Here is a 21,274-nt window from a genome sequence, read left to right on the forward strand (position 1 = left end):
TCCCTGATTCCAATCTGGGGACTGTGCTATTTCTTCCCCTTTGTTATCTCTGTCAAAGCATCCTTTTCTGATCTTCTTTCTACTTGTTCTTTACTTGCTTTAGGGTACCTTTTCACTTTTAGAGAACTCTTAAATCATCTTAATCTCAGATACTGGCCCTAACAAACTTTACATATTTTGATAACAACTCAATGAATAAATCTCTAGTGACAGGCAATGTTACCCTTGGAATAAGCTTTTATTTCTCTTCTTTTCTTTTCTTTTCTTTTTACACTCCATGCCTCAGCCCCCAGTTTTCCCTCCTATGTCTTTTTCCTTTACCTCTGCATTCCCCAGTCATGATAAACACTTTTCTCTCTGTTCCTCCATTTCCTCACCCCACATATAACTAATAGGATGAGTAAGATGAAACAAAAGATATGAAGCTATAGGTAATTAACTCATGAGATGAATGGTCCCTAAATGATAAAGAGTTGACTTGATTCTATTTTAGCCTAGCTCAGCTAGGAAACAGTGAGACTCTCTGTGCTCATGGGAAACTCTACCTCATCCAAAATGATACAAAGCCAAGAACCATCCAAGCACCAAAGCAGCAGCATATGGAAAATGAATTAATCACACACCTATGTTCTGACTGAATGAATAAAAGTCTAAAGAACTCTTCCTCTAATCCTGGGAGTTGATAAAATTTTAAAGCAATAGGCAATTAATTAATGGATTCCCCTTCCTTATCTGAGAGGTTGGAGCTGATGGCACACAAGCCCAGGGGAAAAGATTATACCTGTAGGACTTAAATTCAGCCTGCCTTTTTTGGACTGGCCTTGTTTGGTTGTTCTTCCACACCAACAAGCAGTTGTATTAGCCCACTGAGAAAAAAATTGAGTGGATGCCCATCATTTGGGGAATGGCTGAATAAGGTATGGTATATGAATGTAATGGAATATTATTGTTCTATAAGAAACAATGAGCAGGATGATTTCAGAAAGGCCTGGACAGACTTACATGAACTGATACTAAGTGAAATGAGCAGAACTAAAAGAATACTATACATAGCAACAACAAGGTTATATGATGATCAACTGTAAAACATGGCTCTTTTCAAAAATGAGGTGATTCAGGCCAATTCCAATAGACTTGTGATGGAGAAAGCCATCTGCATCCAGAGAAAGAACCTTGGGGACTGAATATGGCTCACAATGTGGTATTTTCACCTTTTTGTTATTGGTTGCTTGTTTTTTTTTCCTTTCTCATTTTTTTTCCTTTTTGATTTAATTTTTCTTGTGCAGCATGATAAATGTGGAAATACGGGGAAAGGGAGGGAGAAAAATTTGGAACACAAGGTTTTACAAGGATGAATGTTGAAAACTATCTTTGCACATATATTTGAAAATAAAAAAGATATTATTAAAAACTTTTTTTTAAATCAAAGGCTAGGAGAGAAACAATGCCATTTTCAACTGCTTTTGACTAGAAAGAGAGTGAGACTCAAGCATTGTTGTAGATATTGATGTATGGTTTCATCAGAATAAGGAACTCCTAGAGTGAAAACTCCCTTCACTGACACAGGCAGGCAAGTCAACTTCAGTTTATAGACTCAGAGAGTCACCTAGGCCAAAAAGCCACTATATGTAAGACCCAGGTTTTCTTCACTCCAAGAGAATAGCTGTCTCTTCATTACGTCATACTGTATACCTCTTGGATTAATTCATATAATCCTAGAATTAGACAAGAACTTAAGAGGCCATATAATTCCTCTCCTACTTAAAGAATTCAAGTTTTCAAAATATCTCTGGAAGATGGTCATCCATCCTCTACTTAAATTCTCCCAGGGTCTAAGAGCTCACTATCTCCTAAGGCAGTTCATTCAAACGCTAACTCCCTGAAAATTCAATGCCTGACTATTCTACAAGAGTCTGACCAGTGTAGAGTATTGTGGTGCTGTTACATCTCATTTTCTGGACAACATAACAACCCAAATTAACTAGATATATTTTCAATTTTATCTCCCACAGATCATAGCCATACACATAAACCTACTCTTCAGTAAAGGCCTAAGCCATTAACAACAGGGATCCATATCAGGCAAGGTGGGTGGGCAGGTCAATCAAGAAAAGTCATGGCACAGATTTTCAGAGAAATGATTACTGGGTTGGGGGCCGATGGCTACAGCATGACTTTCCTCAGACTGGTTTCTTAAAACAGACTCTGTGGTTGCGGCACCAAGCCAAGGGAAGTAGCATGGTTGCCAAAGTGAAAGAATAAACAAATATCCTAGGGAGAGCTGAATGAAGTGGGATGGAGAGAAGAGGGATGATCTGTGGGCTTCTGAAAGGTAACAGCACTTTCTAGATAGATAGCTAGACAGACAGACAGACAATCAGACGGACAGACAGACAGATAGATAGAAAGAATAGGAATTCTGTCCTGAATAACTAACTAACGCCCAGAAAAAAAATTCCTAATCCTGGGAGGGTAAATGCCATAAACAACAGAGAGCTTAGAAAAGAAGTAAATAATTAGAAAGAAGAAGCAGGGGGTAGACAAATGGGGTAACAGGGAAAAAAAGTAATAGGTAAGGAGGAAAGAGTGAAAAAAGAGGAGGTAAAAAGGGGGAAAAAACAAGAAACATAAAGAGAGAGAGATAGATAAGGGGAATGGAGAGAGAGGGAGAGGGATAAAAGAATGAAAAGATTTAGAGGGGAAAAAATTCACTGGAGGAGATCTCTGAAAATTGGATAGTTGGATGTTGTCTTTTGTTCTTGAAAAGGACCCAAATGACAACACTATGTTAGAGTCAAGTTTTAATATGTCCTACTGTGGCAGATCAGATTAATATGAACTTGAAATGCTCCACCACATTTTGGGTACAAATAGTCCGTGTGAACATTTGGGGTGGAATTTCTAAATGTACACTTCTCACATTTCTGTTGAGCTATTCAATTCTGCTTTGCTCATGGAGCACAGAATCTTCTTTGATATAGGAATGCCATGTTAGGAAATTATATTGAAAAATAGCAATTTAAAATGCAACTTTCAAAGAAAACTGCAGGAAATATGGCAGAATGGCTTAATGTAGGTGGCCTGGGAGAGTTGGAATTAAAGACAAAGATAATGGATAACTAGGAGCTTGGTTAAAGAGAAAACTGGAGTACAGGAATGGATGGGACAGGAATTAGCTAGATCATGAGGATTTGTTAGAGGAACTAGGTAAAATTGTGAATATTTCTAAAAAGTACCAGATGAAAGGTTCCACATTGACAAGATTCACTGTATGGGAGGATAGAGAAGAGAAAGGACTGTCTTCTTTGGGAGTGATAGTGGGGGGGATGTTTATAAGAAAGTGCTCAAGAGAAAAGGGAAGAAATTTAAGCTACATCAGGAGAAGAGAAAGAAGGAAATAAAGACTAAGTCTGAAGCATAATGGGTGATCTTATGGGACTGAAGAAGCTGAGAAGGAGGAGAAAAGACAAATAAACAGGGAAGGATCTACCAGTTCCTCTAATGAAAGATGGAAAGGGGAATAGATGGAATCCAGGGGCTGCAGGCTGAAGGATGTTCATCCAGAGTCCCTAAATGAATTGTTAAATCTGGTTTTGGACAGCCATCTGAAGACAAAGTTAGAAAATGGGGAAATTATGGTTAAAAAGATAAAAAACAACATAGATTTTTGTGATTGATAACGGACAACACATTCAGTCCAGAGTTTTACAGTGAGCAACTTTCATGATATGGAGAGAATGCATCAGATTAAGTTACATAGGCATATATTTTTCCCACAGGAAATTTGAAAACATTCATATATACATATAAACACATTTACGTTTGCATGAACTTAAATTCACCTGTAAAGGCATGTGAACATTTAAAAATTTCTTTGCCTAATGTACAGCAATGGCAGAGGCTAAAGTCTTACTTAAAAGGAATCAACAAGAGCTCAATCCTTTCCTCTGTCAGAGAATCAGTGCAGTGAATAAGCTATAAAACCCATTAATGAGAAATAACAAAGATGATGGCAAAAACATTTCCCCATTGGGCCAATCTATCAGCTGTTAACAGCCCCAATGTCCTGAAAGTCCATGGAGATGGCCCAGTGGAAATTTGGCAGAGGAAGGCCATGAACATAGGAACTTACATTTCCACGATGCCCTCTGGCAAGTTGGGTGGGATTTCTGTCAAGCCTTTTCCTCGACAATCCACAATATTGTTGCTACAGGTACATGCAGATGGACATGATATTGAATTGACGCTGCAGGATGGAGGCTCTGAGTGAGGGCCTGTGGAGTCAAAGAAGGAAAATAAAATCAACAAGAATCTGAATCCTCTGGTCCTTACCCAGAGCTTCCCATCAAGGTGGCAATGGCCTGGATCACTTAGACCCCAAAGAAGAATTGGGAACTGACTTATCTGGATAATAATTACCAATTTTCTGCTTCAGAGAGCCTACAGAGTCACAGCTGCTACAGACTCTATATTCAGCAAGTGGGAGACATTCTAGAGTTTGGCCCTGACCCCAGCTCCTTTCCATAGTGTTCCTTCTGCTTTGTTACCCCATTATCCTTCTGTTTCAGAGGAAAAGGGGGCTTTGGGGTTAAACTAGAATAAAAAGTTGTCATTGGAATCTAAAGTCCATATAATGAGACAGTGTTCATAGACTGCCAAACATCTGGAGGACCAGTGAAGAACTTAAAATGTCTTAATCAGTTAGTCTTTATGAAGCCAAACCACTGTATAATTAGAAATATTTGGATCATGGACTGGATTTTCCAATTTTCATTTGGATCTTTAGTGCTGAATGGAGAAACAATTGAAGTTTAAGTGAATTTTTTCAAGGCTTATTCTAAGCAGGAGATTGCCTGGGCAACTTTTTATGGCAGGATATCCCAGTCCTAAGTTATCGAAACTCTAGTAGGAGGTAAGAAGAAAATAAAATTTCCCCCCCCCCCAATTTTCCCCTGATATGCTTTAGTCATAGTTGAAATCAACCTGGAGTACTCATTATTTCCTAAAAATGGCCCACACTTTCTCAATGTTACTCCTTTATATATCCCACTTTTTAACCCTAAAATGCCTTTCCTCTCCAACCTCTAGCTTACAGACATTATTGCTGCTGTTCAGTTGTTTCATGCCTGTCTCTGTGATTTCATTAGAAGGTTTTTGGCAAAGACACTCAAGATGTTTGTCATTGCCTTCTCCAGCTCACTTTACAGATGAGGAAACTGAGGCAAACAGGATTAATTGTCTTGCCAAGGGTCACACAGTAAATGTCTGAGATTGGATTTGAATTCAGGTCTTCCTGACTTCAGGCCTGGTGCTATATCTTTTACCTATCCTTTAAGTATAAGTTTAAATGATACCTCCTTCATGAAATCTCCCTTGGAACCTTGACTGGAAGTAATTTCTCCCTCACTTAATTTTTTTACTTCTCCTCTTATACCTTTATCAAATTCTAATCTATATTGTATTTATCAATTATGCTGTCTCTCCCCTATTAGAGTGAAGATTCTTGAGGGTTAGGGACTGAATCTGACTTATTTCTTGTTTATTTATCTGGATACTAGCCCTGAACATATTTTGTGGTTGTGGCTGAGGGACAAACTGAATAAATAAATAAATGAAATATCAATGCCTTTCCTACCTGGAGGCTTTCTGACTCTATTAATAGAGTTATCCTTCCTGACATGAAAAGTATTTTGGAATTTCTTATAATTTTGATATCTTTTAATTCCAAGGGAAAAAAAGAACAATTACCAACAAAAACAAATAAAAAACCCCCAAAACCCCAAACAAAAAAATAAACACATTGAATGTTGTAACTATAAACACTGAAGCTATTTTTCTGTTTTATATGTTTTGATGGATGTCAATTTAAAATCAGAGCCAAGTGATAAACCCCCAAAAGCTTATTTATAAAGTCAAGTCTGAGAAACATTGGAAGCCCCTGAACAAACTGAACATTCATAGAACAGATAAAAATTTTAATCCTTTTCTCCATTTCTACCATCAAATCCTTGTCCAAGAAGATCTTTCAAGAGTTTTCAAGAAGTACTTTTTGTTTTCTTAATCAATTTCTTAATGTGAGCTAAAAATCTTAAAAATATAGTCAGTTTTCCAGTAATAAATTGCCTGTGAATTGGAGAATTTACAGCCTCCAAAGCAAACCAGACTCTGACCTGCTCTTCTTATCCCTAATTCCCTAGAAGAGCCTCACTACACCCCAGCCACATTCGTCCACAGATGGTTAGCTCAATTTCTTTCCAATCCCTCCCTAGCTGAAGGAAGGCTCTCAGGTAACCCCCTAGACCTCATGTTGGCAGTTTCATAATCTAGAACCTATGACAAGAACCTCTCAGGCCACAGATAAAATGGGAAATATGGTGGGGAAATTCTTTAAGGAAAGAAATACACACACACACACACACACACACAGGTTTGGATTCTATTCACTAGAAATCCTTAGAAGCTTAGAGTAAGTCAGAGCTGCAGTTAGTCTGGCATAGGCAAATCAAACTATCCTCATTTGGACTTTTAAGAAGGAACCTTTTACTACCTCTTGAAATTTCCTCATATTAGAATGTTTTCATTTTATAAGTCCTTGGACTGAAACTTAACATAAAATACTTAATATGACAGCAGGAGCTCTGCCCCTGCAAATGCCAACAGCAATTAGCATATGTACTCAAGGGCAACATGTAATGACCACCACTCAGTCACAGACCCCTATATGCTTTATAAGCCTTACACACACACACACACACACACACACCCCATACACCTCATCCACCATTATTAATCAGGTTGTTTGTTGAGGAATTTGTCACAGTTAGTGACTGACCATCAATACAAATAAATATATAAAATATATTGGAAAGGTTCTGTTGAATTGAAGAAAATGTAAGGAAGCACAAGAAGCTAAAATTGAGGCATTCTCCTGAAGATGGAAGAAATATCAGAGATATTTCCAAAGGGGGACAGTTTACTAGTTTCTTAAAGAATCCTCCAGCTCTTCAGAATGATGGAAAGAGGATCAGGTAGGCACTTAATATAGTTACCTTTCCTGCCTCTTGGAAGCATCCTCTCCTTCCACATTTGGAAATTTAAAAAATTGTATTGGAGGTAAATGGCTTCCATACTAACAGCACACGTCAGAGAGTTTCATATTCTTGGGCACAAATGTCAGGATTTTGAAATGCAGATGGCTCTACCAACAGAAACAGCCAGTGACTGGTCTTCTACATCAAGAGGTGAATTCTCTTGACAAAAGCAAAGGAGAACTGCAGCAAAACCCATACTTCCTGTTTGAGAAATGTCATGAATTCCATGGAGAATTGGTGTCTGTGCACTTGAATTTCCATCAGTTCAAACAGATTGAAACCGATGGTCATCTTTCTTTTGATCTGCCAATATTATTTGGATAGAATGTGTCAGAAAATGGAAGAAAGAGAGACAATGTGTGCTTAGGCAGATATTGGAGGCAGGAGGTGCTGAAATAGACTTTTAAAAAAAGTCCTAACTTTCCCCCTGCAGCTAATTCTCTGCAAAGTAAAATCAAATTGATACTGAATCCTCTCTTGAGAATAGCTGTGTTTTTCCACAGAGTCCTAGTGACTTTGTATGTTTGAAATATACATTCCATGTTTCAAGCGGCACTGTCCAATATGAAGAAAAAACATTTTTAACCCACTGATTTTGCTAAATACCTGCACCTTATGTTAAAAAAAGGATTGAAAAAACAGCTTCCCCCAGTATCCTAAACTGCTTTTAATTTGGCACTCAATGAAACTATTATCTCCTTTTTTCAACAGAACACTTACAGGGTTAAGCTGAAAGTAAAAAATTCTGCCCATTTCCCCAGAAAAAATTCTGTCCCAGTAAGTACCAGAGACACTGGACCTGTTTCTTGACAAGGTTTTTATATTTGGAAACCACTGTGGTTATAAATGACATTGTGAAAAGGAACCTCGGAGGGTATTTATTTCAATCCAACCTCAAGTATTTGGGTTGAATATCACTGACAACATGCCAGGTAAGTACTATTTCTTCCTCTGCTTGAAGACTTCTAATCATGGAGAACTCTTGACTTCTCTAGTCTTTCCTTTCCATTTCCAAACAGCTGAATTTGTTAGGAAATTCTGTGTCTCTATTGATGCAAAACATGCTTCTCTATATCTTCTGCTCTTTGGCTCAGATTCTACCCTCTATGGTCAAGCAAGAGTAGTTAAATCTCCCTCTCTCAAATGACAGCTCTTCAAATATTTAAAGAATGGCTATTATCTCCTTTCTTCCTCTTACTATTCTATAGTTCTTTTAACTCGTCTTCATGTGATTTGAGTCCTACTATCATCTTTGTCTTTCTCCTTTTTCTACTACCTAATTTGCCACTGTCCATTCCAAAATATGATGTCCATTCCTGGGCTTGACACTCTAGGTACAGTCTGGATTCAGCACAGAAGTGCTATCATCTCCTTTATTCTGAAAACTAAATAATTATCCCTTCCACATCATCAGGGTTAGGGGTACAGTACCTCCACAATCTGAAAAACCTGTACAAAATTTTTTGGCCCTCCTTTCATACCAGAGAAGAAGTCTGAATTTTTTCTTTTATGGGGTGTTTATAGTACCCTATTGTAAAATTTGGGTTAAGAATTTGGTCACAAGCTCTGTGTCATTGCTGGCCTTCTTGTGCTGTCTACAGCTTCTGTAAAACTCTTCCCAAATTCTCATTTAATTTCTTTTGCCAACCCATGATATATTGAAACTGCAAAGGGGAAAATAACAATGTGGAAAAGATAACTATACTTCTACTTTTATGACATTAAGGTCCCAATAGCCTTTTTTGGCTTCCATATCACCCTGATGACTCATACTAAGCTTATAGCCAGTTAAAACCCTCAGGTCTTTTTTCCCCCTTAATACAATGTGCCTTCTACCCATGTCTCCCTTTTCTTATATTTGTACAGTTGATTCTTTTGACCCAAGTATAGGTTTTTACATTTATCCTATTAGATTTCATCTCATTAGTTTTAGCTCCTTGCTACAGCCTGTTAAGATTTTTTTTAGGTCATAATTCTGCCATTCAGTGTATCAGATTATCCCTCCCTGCCTTGTAGGCGTGTTCTGTAATATGACAAGGTGCAAATATAACTTTGAGCTCTGCGTCATCTGAAAATTTCATCCATATATCAGCTCTATCTTCATCTAAATCACAGAAGATTTGAGAAGACCTTTTCCATTTACTTTTTCCTTCAGGGAAATTGACCTCTTTGGGGTCTGAGGAGCATATTTAAAATGGATGGTCAGCTCAATATTCAGTTATTGTGCAGCTCTCCCATGATGACCTGAGAAGAGACCACTTGGCTCATTCAGATGAGGGTATGCTATTATTTCAGGGCAAAATAGGACATGTTCTCAGAAATGAGGGAAGAATCTTGAAGCTTCCTCTCCATACGGTGCAATAGAAAATCAGTGGACTCAGAATCTGGAACTCTGAGTTCAAATTCCAGCTCTGCCACTTACTAGCTGTCTTACCTTCTAAGAGTCTCAGTTTCCTCAACTGGAAAATAGGGAAAAGATAAGTACTATCTAATTATGACATGTAAAGTACCTTGCAAACCTTCAAGCACTACTTAAACATGAGCTATTATTGTTATTCCTAATAAGGATGAAATAATATAATTATGAGAAGTGCTCTATAATCATAAAATGAGCATAATAGGTTTGAGGAAAGGAGTTCCACAGGTTGGTTCTAGGTTGGGTTCAGATGCTGACAGGATAGGAGGTAGGATATCTGGGGGCTAAAGGGAAACAGTTTGCAGAGTTCTGTGGAGCTTCCTCTGGGAGCCCCCCCATTTATGTGGTGAGGCTAGGAGTTCTTATACCCCCTTGATCTGTAACCCACCTCCCAAAACCTTGGACCCTGCCTAGTCATAGCTCCCACTCCTGCCTGTGGGTGGCTGGAGGGAGAGAGGGAACTTCTGATAAGGACAAAGAAGCACTCTGTGGCTCTCTTCCAGGTGGTGACCCACCCCAGAGCTATGCGGCCAGGGGAAGTAGGAAAAGATCTGCCTTCTTCCCTGATATGTTGCAGAGCTGCAGGGCAGAGTAAGCATCAAAGCTTGGTAACAAAGTCTTTTATCCAGAGAGAATAAAGAGATTCCCACATTCCTTTGGAGGAAAAAGGCATTGCAGAAGGAATAAGCTGCCTGGTAAGCCCATTCCATCATCGCTCATTAATCTGCTGTATCCTTGTATGAACCATCTTTGCAAGGACTCTTTCCCCCATCTCCTCCCCCACCCCCATCAAAAGCTGCCCTCAATGACAGCTGCAACTAATAGGCATTGTTAGTATTAAGAGCACTTGTAGTCTTTCTAAAGACTTCCTTTTTACATCTCTGTGTGTTTACGAGTATCTGTTTTTCATTTTTTAATGAGCATCCGAGGTATCTGGTCTTAGGAGCTCTTTCCATGCACTTCCATCCCACCATGTCTAGAACTCTCTAGCCATCCCCATCCTATTCTTACATGAATGGAATCAGGACCTCTATAGAGTGTCTGTCATTCTGCCCCTAGCACCTCTGGATGCCTTTCTGGAGTTCTGAACTCATATTAAAACATACAAAAATGGGGCAAAACATTCTCCTGGAAGCAGCTATGCCTTTCCTGGACTTCGGCTCACACTCTAATAGCCCTTGAATAATATCCTGAGAACGAGAGGGAGAACAGTTCAGGGAGAAGAGGCAGCTGGGGTTTTCCATGGGAGCTGCTTACTCTTGATAATCAGAGGGAATTGCTCCCAGGCCAAATGAGCATTCGAATTGGGGAAAGATGACAGGGGATAGTTTCCAGATCAAAACTCTCAATTTGGAAAGTCATTGCGGGCATCTCACTAGGTAGCGCCTCTGGGATGCTAATAACTCCATGACCCTACTCTATTTTTCTCCACTTTGGCAATGAAGTACACCCAGCTGTGGGCTGGGAAACTATCCCTTGCTAGGCTTCCACCTCATTTTCCACCCTGTAAAATGGGAAAAATAATCCAAACTGATCCTAAAGAGTCTTTGTGTGTGTATGTGTGTGCTCTCTGAGTCAAGCTAAGGAGCGATTTAAATCATCAAGTATGAGCAAAAAGGATCTTAGATCACAGATGATTAGGATACAGGAGACAGAATGTAAGAGTACGAGGGATCCTTAGGGAGTATCTTGTGACGATATAGTTAGGTAGTAGATGGGAAGGAATTCTGGAACTGAAGTTATTTAGGTCTGTGTTTGAATACTACCTCAGACATTAACTAGTTGTGTGAACCTGTCCAAGTTACTGAATTTCTGGTTGCCTCAGTTTCCTCATTTGTAAAATGGAGATAATAGTACCTATCTCGAAGATTGTTGTGAGGATCAAATTTTATATATACTTTGAGTTTACAGATGGTAGAGTGGACAGCAAATACCCTAAACTGTTCTTTACTATGCTTTAGGATTTAAAATATCCTTGGCATCCCAAAGGACAGGAGGAGGAGATGGTACCAAACATGGAGATGCTGGCTAAGACCTAAGCTCTGTGTGACTCAGGGCCATAGAATCATTGAATGTCAGAGCTTGGAAAGGCCCTTGGATTATCATCGAAAGGTCCCATCTTTTCACTTGGCAGATCAGAATGACTAAACCCTTTTGTTGCATTGTAACTCTCTTTATTTCCTTGTTTTCAAACCTCACACTGCAGTGTGCCCAGAGTGGAGAAATCTATAGGACCCATGCGTGTACAGAAATAAATTAATTCCTGTTTTCAAATTAAGCATCCCCATTGGCCTCTGGCCTTTCAAAAGCCGACAACGGATTGCAATGACAATGGCGCGGGAGCAATTATGGAAAGAATATAAATGAATATGATTTAAATGCCAGAGGCATTATAAGTTTGGAAATGGCTAAATAAACCTAATAATCTCTTTCTTGTGATGTCCAATTATAGCGCATTAATTAAAATCTACCAAGGAGGCTGTGCCTAGTCAAGGTTCACCTTCTTAATTCTTTTTAGCCATAGCATCTGGTCTCAGAAAAAAAAAATTGAATAACACACACATACAAGGATATTGCCTATTTTATTTTTTAGCAATCAATTAATCAACAGGTATTTACTGGATAACTAATATGTGTGAGGTCCTGGGCTATGGGGACATAAAAATTATATTATAAATCCCTTTTCACAAAGAATTTAGATTAAAGGAGACAAGACAACTACATATAAAAAGAGGAAGTAAAAATGTAAGATTGTATTTGATAAATGCCAAAAGTGATCATAGCCTCATGAATTTAGAGTCAGAAGCAATCTTAGGTCATCTACCTTAACCTCCTAATTTTACAGATAAGTAAATTTCACTCTCATCCCCCTAACCCAAATCAAGTGATTTTCTGGAAGCAATCAAATAAATCTGAAATTTGAACCCAGGTCATTGATTTTAAAAAATTCAGTATTCTTTCCATTCCTTAACATTGATAATAAGTGTTTTAAGAGTCTAGAGAAGGGAAAGAACATGGAATTTTAAAGTTATGAAGGACCTTAGAGATAATTTAGTTCTATCTTCTCGTTTATATCTAAGGAATCAAAGATAATGAAAGCAGAAGTGACCCAAGCAGGAATCTTAGATTTTTAAATTATGACAGCTGGAAAAAAGATGGGGACTTTCTTGGGATAAAGTACCCAGGAAACCTAACACATGGACTTCACTTACTCTCTTTTAGGCAAATTTCTACCAAAAACATTTAGGATAAGAGTAAAAGAAAGACTAACATTGGATTTAGAAATAAAGGCATTTTCTACTTCCATGTACCTTTGGCAGGAAAAGCCTCCTCTTCAATGATAGGATTTGGGTATGGTTCTTCTAAAGGGCAGAGGAGATGGACTGAATGACCTTCCAAGGATCTTTTCATCCTGGGGTTTTAAATTTCATCTTTAATCAAGAACAATTAGCAAGGAATTTCCTTTAACATAATCTGAAGGAAGCCAAATTGGGGGATGGAGATGGGTGGGCAAAGAACATCTGGACAACTACAAAAGCTTCTTTTAAAAAGGAAGACAACCTTTTCACCATCTCCGAAACCCCTCCCCTGATGCAAAAAATAAGTGCCTTTAAATGGGAGGATGCACTTGACAGGAGGACTGGAATTAAAGTGAAGTGCTCTGTGAGCAAATTTCTAGGTTGACTACAGATAAGAAACTCACATTCTGGGCTTCTGAGGAGAAGAGGTCAGTCACCAACCAGACTGCTGGATCGAATTCAAAGAGATAACAAGAACATAAAGAGGGGAGGGCCCTGGCAGACTGAGCAGGATAAAGCTTTTTCCCTATCTACTGAGTAATGTGTGAGGTGAATTTCTCATTACCATGAAAGGGTGGTTTATTCTGCTGAAGTGAGGAGGGTTCCAGGGACAGAACTACAGTCCTGGGATAGTTTAATTGACTCTCTCAGCTCCCAACCCATTGGCCTATCAGATGCCCCTGACAGAAGAGAATGAACTTTCCCAGAGAAGTTCTGTTCTCTCTTTTCCAAAAGGAAATCTTCCCCAGCAAAATGTTAGTGGAGCTGTATTAACATGGAACATTTGTGGCTCTGCAGGCTTCAAAAAAAAATCCAACAAACTTAAACTCTCAGTCTCTGATGGTCCATTACCATTAAGGCCAATAATGCTGTCTTTACCCAATCTACCATAGCTGCCAGTGACTTTGACCTCTACTCAGGGCTGTCACTGGATTTTTAACATAGTTCTACCTCATGGCCCAGGTCTCCTATTTTTGCTTGCATGCTCATTCTTCACCTTCTTATGCCAGTTCATTTCCATCACCCTTAAAAGGCACTGAGAGAATTGTAAATCTTTGGTCTGTACAGAAGCACTGAGTTGTCACATTACTAATTTAGCATACTTGGGATGGTTCTGCAGGTGATAAAGTGGGTATTGCTTAAATGTGGACTGCAGCTGAGAAAAGGTAGAATTAATATCCTTCTGGCATCTGGGGTCTAAGAACTTAATTCTCATGTGCTAAAGAGTCATCTGGCTTAGTTATCAAGGGGCTATGAAGAAGCTCATGAGCTGGTAAGGTTAATTACTATGAGCAAGGAAGGTAATTATAAAGCTTGTATCTAGACATCATCATCATGCCAAGGCATCTATCTGCAAAAGGAGAAAAGCTCATGTTGGAGACTTAAGAGAGTCTGCTTCTCATTCTGGTTTGGGGACTCTCTCTTTCCCAGTGACCTGGGTGGCAATCATACAGTCTGCTCTGATGGCAAAGCTGTTAAGACTGACAGCACGGTGTTCATCTGATTGTGCTGTATTAAATTTGGCACACTACCATAATGATGTGTTTTAACATTCTCTCTAATTAGTTTTTCTCACTAGCCCTTGTATGGTTTCTGCACTGTGTAATTATTTCTTTCACTGGCACTTATGTAGATATTGTACCCTTTACCTAATAATTACTGTAATTATAGTGACTATATCTGAATTTGATGCCTGTGTGATAAAAAGGTTTTATTATATGTGTTTGATGGGTAGTTATTTCTAAGTGGGTGTGGGAATTACCAGTGTCTAGAGGAATTTATTTAGGTGGTGCTATGAGAAATGTTAAAATCTCTTTAGAGATCAGACATTTGATGAAGATGATTGTACTTAAAAAGCAATTAGAACAAAGATTTTTGTTTTGTTTTTGTCTAAACCTGTGATTTCTTTGGCAAGGGATTCTTGGTGTGGAAATTCCCTCCACTGATACAAATTAACTCTGTCTCAAAAGAGTGTCTGGTGTCTAGTAGATTAGTAGGTAATCTAGGAAACAGTAGAATCAATCTAATTGATTGATTAATTATCTATAACTGGTAGTCTTAAAAGAGTGGTCTGGAGGTGGTGAGAAGAGAACTGACTTGTCTGTGATCATATAGCAAGTCAGGGTCAGAAGCTAGACTTGAACCCAGGATTTCTTGATTTTAAACTGACCCTTTCTCCACTATGCCCTACTGTTTTTCAGATCCTAAGAAAAGTAGAATTAATTCTAAGCAATGCAATAATCCACATATTTCTTCATATATTATTCATGGATTTACACTGAGCTTGCAAAGAGATAATATTCCTGCTCTTTTTTTAAAAGGCACATTGTAAATCTCAGAGCACTACATAAATGCTGCTACGGCTATCACAATGACTATCACTGTCATTACTACTCCTCTCAGTGCTTGGTGCAAAAGCACTGATGACCATCATAACAGGAAAGTTTCTGGTTCAGGTGACAATTAATCCCATTTATGGGAAAACTCCTTGGTTTTGCTTTTCCAACTCCTACATGGCTTATTCGTGTGGCTAACTCTATTATTCCCTTGGTCTTAGCACCAAGAAACTAGAGATTGTTACAGACAGCTGGACCAGAAAGTAGCTATCTCCATGGCTGGATTAAATGGAAAACATATGTCATCTCACTATCAAATGCTCTGGTTGAATGCCCTGTTTTCAAAAGGCACCTGGAGGACCTTTCCCATTGGGAATGGATGCTGTTTGTGTGTAAACAGCAGATGTCAGCAATGAGGTTAAAAAAACAATTTTTTTCTTTAAAGACACGTACTTCCAGAAAGTCTTCTCCATTTGGCCCAGAACCACCTACTATTTCCATACATTCAAGCAATTTTTATTAATGGAACTATATAGTGATTCATTACTTATATATCTTCAATAATTTTTTGTATTTGTTTTATTTAATGTATTGATATAGAGCTGCTAGATTCATCTTGTCTATCCACTACAATGGAAGGTCCTAGAAGATGGGGGGCATAATAAACTCTATGAAATTTATTGTGCAGTGTTATATTCTCTGTCTCAGGGATGCATCATAAATTCCTCCAATGCTCTAAGAGATCTGTGATCTCATTGAATTGGGCATACGCTTTCCAGTGACTTGGGGCACTAAATCCCTATTTAATGACTGACCATGTTAAGTGAATCCAGATTCTTATGTAAATTTTCCACAGAGAAAAATACTAAAATTAACAAATGGGACTTTAATTAACTAAATTTAATAATAGGGCTTGATTGAAGGTGAGGGCGAGTTCCTCAGTTGTCATTACCAAAGAATGAGCTTCTTTTTTGTTTCCCCCAAATGTACAATCTTTACACAACATAATTCTCAAAATCTGTAATGGAACTGTATTTTTAAACTGGACCAACAATTACATTAGCATAGGAAACCCCTGGTGGTCAAATTTCTTCTACCAATATCCATCTGCAACTGTTGTGGAATTAATTTATAGTTCTAAAGAGCTGCTTGAAACACAAAGATTGTAACCTGTCTAGGGTCCTGCAGTCAGTATGTGTCAGAAACAGCAACTAAGTGGTACTGTGGATAGAGCTTTGGGCTTGGAGTCTTCCTGACTCAAATCTGGCCTCAGATACTTCCTTTCTGTGTGATCCTGGGCAAATTCCTTAACCTCTGTCTCAGTTCCCTCAACCATAAAATCAGTATAATAAAACCTACCTTGCAGGATTGTTTTGAGGATCAAATGAGATAACATCTGTAAGAAGCACTTATAACAGTATCTGGTACATAAGGAAGTATTATATAGCTGAAGAAGGAAATGGCAAACAACCCCATATCTTATCTAAGAAAACTCCAAATGTGGTCATGAAAAGTTGGACATAACTGAACAACAAAAGTATGAATGCTTATTCCCTTCTTTTCCTTTCTTCTTCCCTAATTTTGTAGAAGACTACAAGATTTCTACATAATGCTATTATAATTTTCTCTATACCTGTGTTTAATTCTAATGGGATGGCTAAGGTAGTTAGTGAAAAATCATGAGAAAGGGGAAGAGAGATGACAGTACACTCACCTGTGCACACATATTCTTTCTTCTGAACATCAGCTACACTGAAGCCCCTCAGGTGCACAGGAGCCATGCAGAGGGTGAACTGGCCAATCGATCGTCTCTGCCGTAGCCAATCAGAAAGCCAGGCCAAGCTGCAGTCACAGTACAGGTGATTATAGTGGAGTCGCCTGCAGAGAAGGCAAGTGAGAGAAACATGTAGTTGCAATCAGGATGGAAGAAGAGGAGGAGGGTCCCTCAAATTGCCCTCTTGGCCAAGTCTCCAAAGCTAAAGTTTGGATTGAATAGGATGCATCTAACAGAAATGCACAGAACCCACTATCCTGAATCCAGGTGGTTAGAATCTCTGTGGCATCTTCTCCCATTACTACCATGTAGTTAATTTATGAGACTGGAAAATCTGACAAGCAGGGAGAAAACATTTCCCTCTCTGCTGTTAAATCATTATGCCTTTAATATAGAAATGGAAAAAAAAGTTCTAGAGGACCAGATGCTAGGTTAGGACTTCCATTCTTCTCTCACCTTTATCTTTTAAAGCATCTGAATTTGGCACAGATTTCCTGGCATTCTTGGGATCTCAACAACACAACTTTCTCCTTGCAGAACTGGAAATATAAGTCAAGAAAGGGGGCAAAAAGAAATATTCTCTTTTTGAAGTATCCCTTCTCCATCCTTGCATTTTTTTTTAAAGGTACTATCCAAATGAGATTTTACAGAGGTTTTTGTTAATCCACTACTACATATTCATTCATTCATTCATTCATTCATATTTCTCTCTCCCTCTCTCTCCTCCCTTCCCCCTTCTCTCTCTCTTCTCCCCCCCCCCCCCCCTCTCTCTCTCCGTTTCCCCCCCCCCCCTCCTTAAGTTCAAAAGCATTGGAGTTTTGCCTTTACTTCTTGGCTGAAAACTTCTGTACAATCTAGAACCTACAAGTTTTCTCAATCACCCAGCTAATTACTGGGAATTCTGCTTTCTCTGTGGAATGATAGGTGGGAGTGGGGTGGGAATAAAATGCCGATCTTCTTGTGGGAGAAAGGGAAAAAGGTTGATATATGTCAGGCTTAAAGCAAGACCACATTTAGCCAAGTGACTTATATCAGCACTAATTGGAGGCAAAGCAGAAGGCATCTGTGGAAGTTTCTAAAATTTTCACCACAGGGCCTTTCTTTCACTGGAGTGAGAAGGAACTGAGAAGAAATCTCAGATTTCTAACGGGTCATTCCAAATGTCTCTGGGTCACTAAAAGCAGCATTCTAATGGTGGCAGGTGCGTTTCATTCATGTCAGCTAATCAAAAGCACGGGCTCTCGATCCAAGTTTCCAATGTCTAACCCTGGAAATGTTAATCAATTAAAGGTATCTCAAGACTTTTAATTAACCCACCAGCCAAGCCTGTTAAGCAAAGCTAAAGCTGCTGCCTGAAGGACTCCAGACAACCCTGTCTGAAACAGGGCGGGCTTAAGGGCTCTCCAACATACTTCACTGACATCAAGTTCAACAATATTGCTTAAGTGCAGTCAACTTCCACTAATGTGCCAGCAGAGACATACGTGCAAGCTGTAACGATGTATACATACAGAGCCCCTGTCAAGTTCAATCCTAGAGAGAAGCCTCTCAATTCAAAGCTCCCAGCTCCTGCAGAGACCACCTAGCCCCTCCCCCTCAGGGGCACATTTTTTATTCTACTGCTGCAGACCGGGCGGGGAAGACAGTTCTGGGACCCCAATTCTGTCTGCGGGTTTTGGAGCCGGCTCTCAATGCCTGTGGTCCTTCATTCTGCTACACTAACATACTTAGAATAATATATCATGTGCATTGTAATTATCTGTGTATATTTTATTCCTCCTTCTGCCTTATAAATTCCATGAGGGTGAGAACAGTTTCTTATCTTTGTATCTTCCCCCACCCCAGCACCAAGTAAAGTGCTTTGAATTTAATAAATGCTTGTTAAATCTTATTTGAGAGCTCATTATGTGAAGGAAAAGGATGGCTTTAGTGATATATTCAGGTGCTTCTCACAAATCTACATATCCAGTCCCAGTCTTTCTTCTGACCTTGGTCTTACCATCACCAACTATCTAAAAGGCATTTTAAGCAGGACATCCCAGAAACATCTCAAATTCATCAGGTCCAAAACAGAGCTCATCTTTCCTCTCAAACTCACTCCTTTACTGATTTCTCTATTTTGGTCAGGGGCACTACCATCCTCCCAGTCTCCTAGGATCACACCCTAGTTATCATCCTCCTATCTCTCTCAAATTGTCCCGATTCACCCTTGAGAGTAAGGATGGTTTCTTTTTTTGGCTTTGTGTCCTTTGTGCCTAAAAATAGTGTCTGACACAGAGCAGAAGCTTAACAAATACTTGTTAAAATGAGATAATACATGGCTGGCACAAAGTGGGCACTTAACAATGCTTTTCCCCTTCCCTTCCCTCTCCTTTCTCTTTCTTAATTGATTGATTCCAAAATCAGTATTCTTAATGGGATTGAGGAAAGAATGAGATGCCTTTCCTTAATTGAAAACCTTCACGTCAATATGAAATAAGGGGGCATTCCTTTACCCTTCACTTCCTATAGGGATTCTAGTTAGAAAAGCTATTTGAACAAGTTCAAATTCTTTAGCTCAAAGACTATTGAGAATTGCTTTACTATCAACTAGCCTTTAAGCTACAGGGGATGGTCTCCTGGAACCATCAGCAATGATGGAAAGCAAACAGTGAAATTTCACTCAAAAATAAGGCATCAGGGACAATGACTAAGTACTGGACAGGTTTCAGCCCATTTCGGGGACTGAGACATTTGCTGGAGCTTGGGGTGCCCAAAATCCTTTCCCCATCACAGTTTCTTTTGGATTTGTAAAGGTGTTCACCTCCTACAGCCATCACTTGTGATGGAGGGGCTGCAGGAGATTCACATTTAAAAAAATGAACACTGTTCATATGATAAGCATAAATAAAGCCATTTGAACAACAACAAAAAATGGAGAGGGGGGATCGATGCAGGCTAATTCTTGTCAGTTCTAATCAAAGGTAAGAGATCAATGCAATAACAAAAGAAGGTTTAACCAGATTCTTACTGAGCTGATTAATTTAGAGAAAGGGGGGGGGGGAGTGTCGAAGAGTTCTACAACTGTATTCATCCTTCTCCCTCCTCCCCCATTTTTTCCCTGGAAGAGACCTGTCCCACTGGGCATTTTCTTTTAATTGTTACATATTTATCACCATCAGTCTGTCCCTATGGACCTTCTCCACATACCCTTTTAAAAGGCTTGCAAAGCCCTTTCTACTTTTTAAAAAAATTTAACCCCCCCCTTTTTTTTTTTAACAAAAAATGATTGTCACTTTCCAATACAGTGGAGACCTGTTTTGTAACAAATAAGTACAGGTACATAAATCAAATCAACATATTGGCCAAATCTGAAAAAGTATGCCTCCTTCCATATCATCAAAAAGCACCATCTTTATACTTTTAAAAGGGATCCCGAAAGAGGCCTCCACAAAATGACATTAAGAGCCAGCAATAAAGTTTCTGGCTAAAGAACTGGGGTGGTGGGTAGGGTTTATTTCTTCCTCTATGAACTTTACCTGTCAGAACTAATGGGGGAGTTTAGTTGACTGATTATTCCAAGCTGCCCTGAATGATCTAGTTTGGAAGCTGGAATAGGAAGCATCAGAAAAAAAAATCGTTTTAATATTAAAATTAAATGATCATGAAACGTGACCCTGGATATTGCCAGAAATGTTTCTAATAATCCTGAACTAAGGTTGAATACATGTATGTATGTGTGGAATTATTTTGATGGCTTTAAATAATTTATGTGAAAAGTAATGAAAGGGGTGACGATAAGTGTAAATGGACTGGCTCCTAAGGATCTGGCATTGAGGAAAGAGACAGAAAAGAGATGGGTCTTCTATTCACTGGCTCTGTTTATTGGATATGTGCTATGCTTTTGATAGTCCTTCTGCTACTGATGAAACAGATGGATGGTAAAAAGAAGTAAACCATTTTCACTGAGCCCCAGCCTCCTCTTCTCACATGGCTCTCTTCGTTGTTGTTTTTCTTTATTTATACACTGCATGGTAGAGGTGCATATTGCTGCATGACCATTAGCTGACTGCCACGGTGCACTCAATATTGATGAAACTACCTTTATAGAACATAAGGTGAATGAATACAAATGCCAATTTATAAAGGTACCTTTTAGCCACAGACTCAAAATTAAATTTCCAGCAAATCCTTTTAGAGAGGGGTCAGTGTTCATTTTCTATAAAATGTGGTTCTCTGAATTCAATATAAAAGCTTCCCTTTATAAATCCCATTTATGACTTCCTTCCCTTCTCCTCCTCACCCCCCCTTCTTCTATCCCATCCCTTCCCCCCTTAATTACAGAGAGAGGAGGGGGGGGGGAATTAGTCATTGCATGC

General features: G+C 39.0%; 1 protein-coding gene across 5 annotated transcripts in view; it reads right to left on the bottom strand.

Moving 5' to 3' along the window:
• Positions 1–21,274, bottom strand: part of SLIT3 (slit guidance ligand 3) — a 772,326-nt gene that overhangs the window by 155,374 nt on the left and 595,678 nt on the right. For all 5 annotated transcript variants that reach the window (XM_031949421.1, XM_031949420.1, XM_031949423.1 and 2 more), the window contains 2 exons: positions 16,857–17,020; positions 4,133–4,274 (listed from right to left, as the gene is read on the bottom strand). In XM_031949421.1, the coding sequence (XP_031805281.1) occupies positions 4,133–4,274; positions 16,857–17,020 (306 nt within the window). The remainder of the gene's footprint in view (positions 1–4,132; positions 4,275–16,856; positions 17,021–21,274) is intronic.

This window comes from Sarcophilus harrisii, chromosome 2, assembly GCF_902635505.1.
Source record: "Sarcophilus harrisii chromosome 2, mSarHar1.11, whole genome shotgun sequence".
NCBI lineage: Eukaryota > Metazoa > Chordata > Mammalia > Dasyuromorphia > Dasyuridae > Sarcophilus > Sarcophilus harrisii.